General features: G+C 52.9%; 1 protein-coding gene across 2 annotated transcripts in view; it reads right to left on the reverse strand.

The window, feature by feature from the left end:
- Positions 1 to 10,407, reverse strand: part of HDAC11 (histone deacetylase 11) — a 209,595-nt gene extending 199,188 nt beyond the window's left edge. Inside the window, exon 1 of one of the 2 annotated variants that reach the window (XM_075320631.1) lies at positions 10,256 to 10,407. In XM_075320631.1, the coding sequence (XP_075176746.1) occupies positions 10,256 to 10,257 (2 nt within the window). In that variant the 5' untranslated portion in view covers positions 10,258 to 10,407. The remainder of the gene's footprint in view (positions 1 to 10,255) is intronic. The other variant, XM_075320630.1, reaches the window with a different exon arrangement.
- Positions 10,408 to 12,269: the final 1,862 nt, after the last annotated feature.

Consider the following 12,269-nt stretch of genomic DNA (forward strand, 5'->3'; position numbering starts at 1 on the left):
CGAGAGGATCGCAGTAGATCCCTGTGTGGCCCCAGCCTTATGGCCATGCAGGGCGGAGACGCAAGCATGGCGCTCGAGCATCCATGATACTTGGCTGAGTAACAAGTATACCTAAGCACTCTGATGCTCGATTGTGTATTGAGCCCAGCACACTCACTTATCACTAGTCAGTATTTTTAATGTGCAAAAAAAAAAACCTGACTTTTCTCATACTCAATGTGCTGTACAAGTTTTTCCACAGACCCGTAGACTTACATTAGCAAGTTTCATCCATGACTCAGATCAAAATAGACTTATTTTTTTCTTTATATGAACTCTCAGTGTGCAAAAAAATGTACATGTGAAAAGTCTTATAGCACACGCACCTGTGACGCCCCTGGACTAGTCCAGGGTGTCACAGGGAACTGCACTATTCTCTATCCTTGGTGCAGGGCCCACCCTCCTTGGTTCCGGGGTCCGCAACAGTGATTCTGTACTAACAGCACAAATCCTAGTCACCCAAACACTACACTTGTCAGGCACACCAGGGGCGTGGTTCCAGCTGGGAAAGGAACCGCCCACCTATGAGTCAGACAGGCTGGTGGGAGGAGTCAGTTAGACAGTTGGTAGTAACTGAAAAAGAGAGAGGACCTGGGGATTAAGAGCTCCCTGAGGAGAGCCTGGCTGGGTCGCAGACAGTGGCCTGTACTTGACGGCTCAGAGATTAGCGGCGTCAGCACAGCGGAGGGATAGGACTTCCCACACAGAGCAGTCACAGAAAATCCCACGTGCCAGCTGCTAAGAGCAGGTCCCAATTAAAAAGAGGGACGGGACCCGAAGGTTTCAAGCCAACGGGGCCAGGGACACACACAGTATACAGTGTATGGAGGAAGGCTCCAGTCCACCACAGAATCACTGAAAGGGACCACCGCACGTGCAGTCACCGAGTGCAGCAGTACCAAGAGACTTTGTTTACCTCAGAGTCTGTGTCCACTGAATGCGTCATCACACCTGAGTGAGTACCCTGGCTCCCCAGCGCCCTGCCGGCCCTATATCAATATAGGCTGTTCCTACCTATTCCCTACCCTGAGTCCCGGGGCCCCTACCTGCGGAGGGAATCACCACCAGGCTGCCCCAACACCATCAGCCCCGGCACTCCCATACAGCAGCGGCGGTATTCCTTATTACCGCACACCGCAGGTGGCGTCACAAATATTCTCCCCCGTAAAAAACCTTTTTGTTTTTCATCAAAGTGTCTGCCGAGCAGTCCGACTGCTGCTAGGGCGTCACACATTGATTTTTGGCGTCACGAACAGGATTGGACTGGACCCACTAACCTGGGTGACGTGCGCCTTCTCCAAAACTGTTGAGCCCAAAGTGAATAAAAAAAAAAAAAATTCAGTTGCCGCCATCTTGCTGCTGAAAACCAAGGGGGCATAGAAAGATGTCGGCGCCGGGTGAAGCGAGCGCAGCGGCAGTTCCCCCTCAAGATCAAGGTGACATGGACGCACGAGCGACCGCGCAGATAATGCCAATGAGTTTACCGTATGTGCCAGGCGCTACCTGGCTACCACAATATGATGGTTCCCCTGACACTGCAAGGATTCAAAAGAAAAATCCGCACACTCCTGGATATGTTTGGGATGAATGACCGGCAGCAAGCGTCTGTACTACTCGGCCAGTTATCAGGCGCCGCAGAGCTGGAGGCGGAGACCTGGACAGATCAGGACCGGGCCTCGGTAACTGCCATTTTTGAACGTCTGCGACTTTCCTTTGAAAACCGCACTGAGGCAGAACTCCGGATAAAGTTTTACAACTGCAAGCAGCGCCCACAAGAAAGCATTAGAGACTATGCTCTGAGGCTGCAATCAGCGCTACGGACTCTCAAACTAACCATTCCCATCAGTGAAGCTGAAGGAAACAAGGTGCTTGTTGAACAGTTTCTGCAAGGCCTGGGGTCAGTGGAGGACCGCAAGCAGCTACGGCTGTGGACTCTGGAATATCCTGCAATGGACTTTGCTGTTTTAAAAGACCGAGCCATCAAGGCTTTGCAAACCCTAGAGCCAACTGATTCTCCTGCTACGTCCTGGCAAGCCGGCACTTCTCCTCTACATGTGCCACCTCCTGTTAGAGCACTGCCAGAGCCAAAGACCCCAGCAGCGCCTGCAGGCGATACCAGTGATTTGTCTTTACAGGTGCAGCAGCTGAGCAGTGATGTTGCAAGGATCCTAGAGGCAATGCAGCTCAAGCCCAAGACCAAGCCGGCGGAGAAGATCCAGCTTGCTAACTGCCCAGATGACGTCCCTTGGATGAGAGGGAGGACCTCGACATACAGAGGAAGGAACCGTGACCGGTATGAAAACCTTGTTTGTTATAGGTGCAACAAGACTGGTCACTACGCCCGTTATTGTCCTTTAAACGGGCCACCCCTGGGGCCAAGGGCCACTCCCCAGGACTAAATCAACAAGGCCCAGCAGACTGGCGGGAGCGGTATGTTGGAGGAAGGACCATCGTTTCCATCACCTTGGATGGGATTCCGACTTCAGCACTTCTTGATACCGGCTCCCAGGTAACAACTATACCCCAAGTACTGTATACCAAATTCTGGTCAACTGAGGAACTCGCCCCACCGGACAATGACCTCACCATTTATGCTGTAAATGGTTTACCAGTAACACAACTCGGGTTCAAGGAGGTAACCATCAAGGTGGGCAGGGTGGAGTTAGCACGCCAAGGACTCATAGTAGTGCAGAATGACCCTAGTGACCGGAACCCTAAGATGATTTTGGGGACTAATGTTATTGAGAATTGTATGGGGGAAGTATTGTTTCTTCTCCAACAGCTCTCTGAAACTGCAGGAACGGGACGCCAGAGGGTCCTGCAAAGAGAGATTCGAGACCTCCAGCAGAGGCAACAGGTAAATTTGTCTGGTGGGGAAATTGGCGGTGTACGGGTAATGGATGCAGCTCCTGTGGTAGTGCCCCCACGGAGTGAGATGATGATATGGTGCAGGGCAGCTGTAGGCTCCCGTGGACAGAATTACCAGGCAGTGGTAGAGGCCCTGCCTTCAGAGCACTGGTCTACAGTACTGACAGCCAGAGGGGTAGTCGATGTCCGTAAGGGGAGAGTGCCCGTGCGAGTGTTGAATTGCGGGGAGGAAGAGGTTAGACTGCCCAGGTATGCTACCATAGCCAAATTGTACACTGTGAGTGAGAATTTCATCCAGACAGTAAAGTCCTCAGCCACACCAGATTGTCAGGTTTCCAGGTTTTCCAGTTCTCTTTTGAATGAGCTTGCCCTCAGTTAACATGGGAGTTTAAGGTTCTGTTGCCCTACTTCCTGTCCAGCTGCTTAAAAGGCCGCCTCTCAGCCCGGTCCAGTGCCTGAGTATACTGCTTGCTGTGTGCTCCTGCTTTGCTGCTGCTAATCCTGATTGCTTTTGGATCCTCCTAAAGACTACCGACCGACCGACTCTGGACCTTACCCGGTTTCTCAAGCTGTGCCCGGATTCCGTCTGCCATCTTCGGTCAGCACTCTGCCCGGTTCTCTCTGGTTCGTAACCACTCTGGACAATCATCCCGTACGGACACTCCTGGACTTTTACCGCTTGCCCCTTGTGTCCCGGCTGCTGCGCATTTAGGCCTTCCGGGGTGATTGCCGGACAGTCCCTGTATAGGGGTTCGCTCTGGTGGTCTCCCTGGGGGAGTCCGGTGCGTGGCCCCGGGAATTCCCTCCGCTCCGTTTCGGGAAGGTATTGTGTGTATTTGTATTGCTGTGTTTGTTCCGTTGTTATCTACCGTGGTTACAGATTATAAAACATCTTGTATCAAAGACTCGTCTCTGCTGATCATTGCCCTACGCTATCGAAATCCTCAGAACATATAATAAGTATTACACAGATCAGTCAGCCACAGACAGTTCCCAGATTCAGCAAGAACAGTGGTGTCAAGAGTTACATGTAGGTACTGACTCCACTCCACTACATCAAAAACAAGGGGTCTACAGGGTGGTTCAGGAGTATGAGCAAGTGTTTAGTAAACACCCATTAGACTTTGGGAGGGTGAAAGGGGTTCAGCATCATATACCCACAGGCATTCATCCACCTATAAAGGAAAGGTATAGGCCCATACCACCTGCTCACTACCAGTGTGCCAAAGACATGCTGAGAAGTATGAAGGAGGCTGGGGTCATCCGTGATAGTTGCAGCCCCTGGGCAGCCCCGCTAGTCCTAGTGAAGAAGAAAGACGGCACTATGAGGATGTGCGTGGACTATAGGAGAATTAACAACATCACACATAAGGATGCCTATCCACTGCCCAGAATTGAAGAGTCCTTGACTGCATTAAGATCTGCAAATTACTTCTCTACCCTTGACCTCACTAGTGGTTATTGGCAAGTGTCCGTTGCTGAGGAGGATCGCGAGAAGACCGCCTTTGCCACCCCGATGGGATTATGTGAATTTAACAGCATGCCATTCGGGCTGTGCAATGCACCTGGTACGTTTCAACGACTCATGGAGAGCTGTTTAGGCCATTGCAACTTCGAGACTGTCCTGCTGTACCTGGACGACGTAATTGTATATTCCAAGACCTATGAGGAGCATCTGGGACATCTGGCAGAAGTATTTGAAGCCCTTTCCAGGTACGGGATGAAAACTAAAACCCTCCAAATGTCACCTGCTGAAGCCCAAAGTCCAATACCTGGGGCATGTGGTAAGTGCCGAAGGTGTGGCTCCGGACCCTGAGAAAATCACAGCTATCCAGAACTGGCCCAGGCCTCAGAACATCAAAGAGGTGCGCCAATTCCTGGGATTGATGGGGTACTACCGGAGGTTCGTGAAAGGCTATACCAATATGACATCCCCCTTACAAGATCTCCTAGTCGGACAAAGAAAGCACGGCAAGACTTCTGGCTCTCCATTCACATGGGGTGAGGAGCAGGAGAAGTCCTTCAAGTGGATGAAGTCAGCTTTGACAGGAGATGAGATTCTGGCATATCCTGACTATAACCTCCCATTTGTGCTGTACACTGATGCCAGCAACGTGGGGCTGGGAGCTGTTCTATCCCAGGTACAGGATGGCAAGGAAAAGGTGATTGCATACGCCAGCAGGAAACTCCGTCCAACAGAAAGAAATCCTGAGAACTATAGTTCTTTCAAGCTGGAGTTCTTAGCACTTGTTTGGGCAGTGACAGAGAAGTTTAAGCATTACCTGGCTTCTGCAAAATTCACCGTATATACAGACAATAACCCGTTGACACACCTGGACACGGCGAAGCTTGGAGCTTTGGAGCAGCGGTGGGTAGCACGACTGGCAAATTACGATTTCACTATAAAGTACAGGGCTGGTCGCAAGAACGCTAACGCTGATGCGTTGTCCAGGATGCCCCAGTTGTGTGATGATGGGAGGCATGAAGATGACCTGGAGGAGATTGAGATACCTGCTTTCCATCGCCCTACTGATAGAGTGAAACCCCGATATTATAGTGATCAGCAAGAGGCGACCTTCAACCCATTGCCCCACCATGGTTGGCAAGAAGCCCAAGATAATGACCCTGCAATCAGATTGATAAAGGCATTGATATCCGAGGCTGATTCACACCTTGAACCAGATGCTCCAGAAGAAGCTAAGAAATTGTGGAAAGAAAGAAGTCGTCTGTGTTTCCATGGAGGCAAGTTGTGCAGAAGTCTCATTAATCCAAAAACGCATGAGAGAATATGCCAGATAGTAATACCCACAGCATATGCACCAGTGGTGTTGGAGGCCTATCATGATAGAGCTGGGCACTTTGGTTGGAAGAAGTTGGAAATGTTGCTGAGAAGTCGCTTTTATTGGACTGGGATGAGAGATACCATAGAAGCTTGGTGCAGGAACTGTGGTCCATGTACATTAAGGAGAAAAGATAGCACCAGTCAGCGAGCGCCATTGCAACCAATAGTAACTACCCAGCCTCTAGAACTCGTTGCCTTAGACCACGTCAAGCTCACACCAAGCAGGAATGGGTACACCTATGCACTCACCATAGTAGATCACTATTCAAGATTCCTGGTGGTGGTACCTGTCAAAGATCTAACTGCCAGCACTGCGGCGAAGGCTTTCCAGGCACATTTCTGCAGACCCCACGGTTACCCAGATCACGTCCTAACAGATCAAGGTCCCGCTTTTGAAGCAGAAATCTTCCAGGAATTTTGTAAATTGTATGGGTTTAAGAAGATACGCACTGCCCCCTACCACGCACAAACAAATGGGATGTGTGAGAAGATGAACTATGTAGTCATCAACCTGCTGAAAACTCTACCCCTTGAGGAGCGGAACGAGTGGCCTGAAAAATTGCCAGATCTTGTGGACATGTACAATAGTATTCCTGTGAGTTCCACTAAATGCACACCCGCTTATCTCATGAGGGCTAGACCTGGGAGACTGCCAGTGGATCTGGAGATGGAAGTTGAGATGCCTGAAGTTTATTCCCCAAATGCAGATTGGGATACCAAGCATAGAGCTCAATACAGGCAAATTCAAGAGTATGTCGAGGAGAATCTGGACCAAAGTAGGGAAAAGCAAGAAAGAAGCTTTAACAAGCAAGCCCAAGCCCCTCCATTTTCACCAGGAGAAGTGGTCTTAAAAAGAAAAAGAAAGATGCATAAACTGGACGACCAGTGGGAAAGAGAGCCATATGTGGTCCAGCCTTCCAATTTCAACAACCAGAAGACCTGTCTTGTCAGCAAGGACCAAGGAAGAACCACAGCTGTAATTTCCCGTGACCACTTGAAAAAGTGCCCTGAACCCCTGAACATCCAGAAGGAAGAACAGCCCCAACCTCAAGTGACTGAGAAAAAGAAGAGAGTGATCCACACCATCCTAGGTGACTTCCCGGAAGATTGGCCTATGTACAATGGAGCAGTGATTGTGCCTGTACTCACATTCCCGCAACCCGCGGAAGAACCAGATCCAAGGAGGCCTGAAATCATTGCACCTAGAGAAGTACCCATACCAGCACCACGAACACGTAGATTACCACCTACAACACCTAGCACCAGTAGTGGGGAACAGGTAGTAGCAAACACCACAGTACAAGGGTTAGAGGGAAGCCAGGAGCTGAGAAGGTCCACCCGTGTGAACTTTGGTCAGCCCCCACATAGGTTCAGAGATGAGGAATGGTAGCGGAACCCGGCTACTCTACCCTAATGTAAATAGTCTAAATATAGAGTAAATTTAAAAATGTTTAGTATTTTCCATGCTTTTAATTCTACTATTTTCCATGCTAAAGATAGTCATGTAAGACATGTTGATATAGAGTGTTGATAAGAAGAATGTTGATTTTATTTTAATTACCTGGATTCATGACCTGATTGACGACCAATGATAAGTTTTATTGAAAATGGACCTTTGGCTACAGGACTGGTGGTAGCCAGCACGAACTGGTGCTATTGTAAATGGTTATTTCCCATTCATAGCCACGGACTGCATCCCCACCTACAGGAGAAGACACAGGTGGAGGAGAGACCTGGGAGACATATGGCCCAGGTCTGGCCACCAACAGGAGCGGTGGCTTGCCTCCTTTTGGAACTTTGGGGGTGGGATGAAGGATTGGGAAAGTGAAACGTTGGGTTCAAGTGCCTCCCCTGCGTGGGATGGATAGATATGTTTTTCTTATTAAAATGTTCACTTTTTGCAGATAAAAATAAACACTCTGGGTGCACTGTAGCTCGGGGACGAGCTACGTTTAACCAAGGGGGAATGTGACGCCCCTGGACTAGTCCAGGGTGTCACAGGGAACTGCACTATTCTCTATCCTTGGTGCAGGGCCCACCCTCCTTGGTTCCGGGGTCCGCAACAGTGATTCTGTACTAACAGCACAAATCCTAGTCACCCAAACACTACACTTGTCAGGCACACCAGGGGCGTGGTTCCAGCTGGGAAAGGAACCGCCCACCTATGAGTCAGACAGGCTGGTGGGAGGAGTCAGTTAGACAGTTGGTAGTAACTGAAAAAGAGAGAGGACCTGGGGATTAAGAGCTCCCTGAGGAGAGCCTGGCTGGGTCGCAGACAGTGGCCTGTACTTGACGGCTCAGAGATTAGCGGCGTCAGCACAGCGGAGGGATAGGACTTCCCACACAGAGCAGTCACAGAAAATCCCACGTGCCAGCTGCTAAGAGCAGGTCCCAATTAAAAAGAGGGACGGGACCCGAAGGTTTCAAGCCAACGGGGCCAGGGACACACACAGTATACAGTGTATGGAGGAAGGCTCCAGTCCACCACAGAATCACTGAAAGGGACCACCGCACGTGCAGTCACCGAGTGCAGCAGTACCAAGAGACTTTGTTTACCTCAGAGTCTGTGTCCACTGAATGCGTCATCACACCTGAGTGAGTACCCTGGCTCCCCAGCGCCCTGCCGGCCCTATATCAATATAGGCTGTTCCTACCTATTCCCTACCCTGAGTCCCGGGGCCCCTACCTGCGGAGGGAATCACCACCAGGCTGCCCCAACACCATCAGCCCCGGCACTCCCATACAGCAGCGGCGGTATTCCTTATTACCGCACACCGCAGGTGGCGTCACAAATATTCTCCCCCGTAAAAAACCTTTTTGTTTTTCATCAAAGTGTCTGCCGAGCAGTCCGACTGCTGCTAGGGCGTCACACACCCATGGGTGACCGATCCATGAAAAACACAGACATTTTAATGAAGTCTTAAGGTTGCTTTACATGTGTCGATTTCTCCTGCGATCGCACCCGCCCCCATCGTTTGTGCGGCACGGGCAATTTCTTGCCTGTGTTGCACAATGTTGTAACCCCCCGTACTTACCTTCCAAACGACCTCGCTGTGGGCGGCGAACATCCACTTCCTGAAGGGGGAGGGACGTTCGGCGTCACAGCGACGTCACACAGCGGCCAGCCAATAGAAGCGGAGATGTGCGGGACGTAAACATCCCGCCCACCTCCTTCCTTCCGCATTGCCGGCGAGACGCAGGTAAGCTGTGTTCATCGTTCCTGGGGTGTCACACGGAGCAACGTGTGCTGCCTCGGGAACAATGAACAACAGGACGTGCGATTTTTTGAAAATGAGCAACGTGTCAGCGATGAACGAGAAGGTGAGTATTTCTGCTCGTTCATAGCTGTCACACACTACGATATCACGAACGATGCCGGATGTGCGCCACTTACGACGTGAACCCGCCGACATCTCGTTAGATATATCGTAGCGTGTAAAGCCCGCTTTAGGCTATGTTCACACGTTGTGTATTTCCATGCGTTTACACAGCGCTTTGCACTGCAGTGTAAACGCATGCATTATGCGTCCCCTACAAAGTCTGTGTAAATTCTGCAAATTCCATGCGCACGTTGCATTTTAGAATGCAGCGATTTGCATGCTGAAATTTGTTGCCGAATTCCTGCATTCGTTTTGTGCGCTTCCCACTCTGTATATGGGAGACGCAGCATCCAGAGCGCATGAATTCTACATCAATTCGGCAGTTACAATACATCCATAATGCATCGTATCGGCTGAGTTTTGAAATGCACATGCGCTGCCAAATCGCTGCAGAATTTTCAGCATGACAATACGCAACGTGTGCACATAGCCTTAGGCTATGTGCGCACGTCGCGTAAAAACATGCAGTTACGCTGCGCTTTGTAGCGCAGCGTAACTGCATGCGTCCTGCGTCCCCTGCACAGTCTATGGAGATTGTGCAGGGGCCGTGCGCACGTGGCGTTTAAGAGCGCAGCGCTTCGGCTACTGCCGAAGCGCTGCGCAAAAAGAAGTGACATGTCACTTCTTTCCTGCGCTTTGCCGGCAGCTCCTGCTCTGTCTATGGCAGGAGCTGCAGGCAGAGCGCATGGAATCGGCGCTCACTACGGACATTTCTGCAGCGCGCACATGTGCTCTTCAGATCGCAGCAGAAATTTCTGCAGGGCTTGTACGCAACGTGCGCACATAGCCTTATTGTGTATACACAGTGCTGGGGGCCATAGCCATCTCTGTACTCCAGTATACCACATCCCCTTCTTATATAATGTCTAGCAGGCCTGAATGCTTGTATTTATTGACCAGCAAATTCACCAATTGTCTTAATTACTAAGCACAGAGAATCCAGAAATCTTACCATACTGTATAACCAGATGCTAGACATTTGCAAACCTCTCCCCCAGTCTCTGCATGCAGCCCCTGCCTTCCTATATATACCCAGGCAGCTGGCGTCCCTCCCATCCTGTCTATACACTGACAGCCGCCTGCTTGCCCTCCATGTAACACATCTCCCCCCACTCTGGTTACTCACATGTTGTTTCCTTCCGTGGGACTGGTTTCCTCCTCCAACAGGTTACATCACGGAGAAGGCTGGGTTATGCCCTCGTCATTGTGACGTCATGAGAATCTGCTACACAATACATAAGCAAGAACCTGAGCTGAAGGCAATGTGAGAGGTTTGTGTCCTCTGAGAGCGCACTGCCGCCCTGCGAGAGCGCACTGCCGCCCTGCGAGAGCGCACTGCCGCCCTGCGAGAGCGCACTGCCGCCCTGCGAGAGCGCACTGCCGCCCTGCGAGAGCGCACTGCCGCCCTGCGAGAGCGCACTGCCTTCCTGCGAGAGCGCACTGCCTTCCTGCGAGAGCGCACTGCCGTCCTGCGAGAGCGCACTGCCGTCCTGCGAGAGCGCACTGCCGCCCTGCGAGAGCGCACTGCCGCCCTGCGAGAGCGCACTGCCGCCCTGCGAGAGCGCACTGCCGTCCTGCGAGAGCGCACTGCCTTCCTGCGAGAGCGCACTGCCTTCCTGCGAGAGCGCACTGCCGTCCTGCGAGAGCGCACTGCCGCCCTGCGAGAGCGCACTGCCGCCCTGCGAGAGCGCACTGCCGCCCTGCGAGAGCGCACTGCCGCCCTGCGAGAGCGCACTGCCGCCCTGCGAGAGCGCACTGCCTTCCTGCGAGAGCGCACTGCCGCCCTGCGAGAGCGCACTGCCGCCCTGCGAGAGCGCACTGCCGCCCTGCGAGAGCGCACTGCCGTCCTGCGAGAGCGCACTGCCGCCCTGCGAGAGCGCACTGCCTTCCTGCGAGAGCGCACTGCCGTCCTGCGAGAGCGCACTGCCGTCCTGCGAGAGCGCACTGCCGCCCTGCGAGAGCGCACTGCCGCCCTGCGAGAGCGCACTGCCGCCCTGCGAGAGCGCACTGCCGCCCTGCGAGAGCGCACTGCCGTCCTGCGAGAGCGCACTGCCTTCCTGCGAGAGCGCACTGCCTTCCTGCGAGAGCGCACTGCCGTCCTGCGAGAGCGCACTGCCTTCCTGCGAGAGCGCACTGCCGTCCTGCGAGAGCGCACTGCCGTCCTGCGAGAGCGCACTGCCGTCCTGCGAGAGCGCACTGCCTTCCTGCGAGAGCGCACTGCCTTCCTGCGAGAGCGCACTGCCGTCCTGCGAGAGCGCACTGCCTTCCTGCGAGAGCGCACTGCCTTCCTGCGAGAGCGCACTGCCGTCCTGCGAGAGCGCACTGCCGTCCTGCGAGAGCGCACTGCCTTCCTGCGAGAGCGCACTGCCGTCCTGCGAGAGCGCACTGCCGTCCTGCGAGAGCGCACTGCCTTCCTGCGAGAGCGCACTGCCGTCCTGCGAGAGCGCACTGCCGTCCTGCGAGAGCGCACTGCCGTCCTGCGAGAGCGCACTGCCTTCCTGCGAGAGCGCACTGCCGTCCTGCGAGAGCGCACTGCCGCCCTGCGAGAGCGCACTGCCGCCCTGCGAGAGCGCACTGCCGCCCTGCGAGAGCGCACTGCCGTCCTGCGAGAGCGCACTGCCGTCCTGCGAGAGCGCACTGCCGCCCTGCGAGAGCGCACTGCCGCCCTGCGAGAGCGCACTGCCTTCCTGCGAGAGCGCACTGCCTTCCTGCGAGAGCGCACTGCCGTCCTCTGAGAGCGCACTGCCGTCCTCTGAGAGCGCACTGCCGGCCTCTGAACGAGAGGCGAAGGACTCATGGTTAGGGAACATTGGAACAATAACCTCCGAACAGGGTCGGACATACTAGATGTGCAAACTGTGCATATGCTCATGGGCAGGGGTTACATTTGCACCTGACTTTAGAGACTGAGTGGGGACAAATAGTTCCCTGGGCCAATATGAGAAGGCCTATTCTATTAAAGACCCGCGATAGTTCAGATCCCTGTTGGAGACTCTGCATTGGAGTCCATAAGCATCAAGTTACACCTCTGTACATAGGCCAAGTAGGAGGCACCAATCTCACCTTGTAAGCAGCTTCTTAAGTTACAATCCATTAAATTCCATGGCAAAGGTGTGAGATGATAAACTTAGCACCTAATT

The sequence above is a fragment of the Anomaloglossus baeobatrachus genome, chromosome 8, assembly GCF_048569485.1.
Source record: "Anomaloglossus baeobatrachus isolate aAnoBae1 chromosome 8, aAnoBae1.hap1, whole genome shotgun sequence".
Classification (NCBI taxonomy): Eukaryota; Metazoa; Chordata; class Amphibia; order Anura; family Aromobatidae; genus Anomaloglossus; species Anomaloglossus baeobatrachus.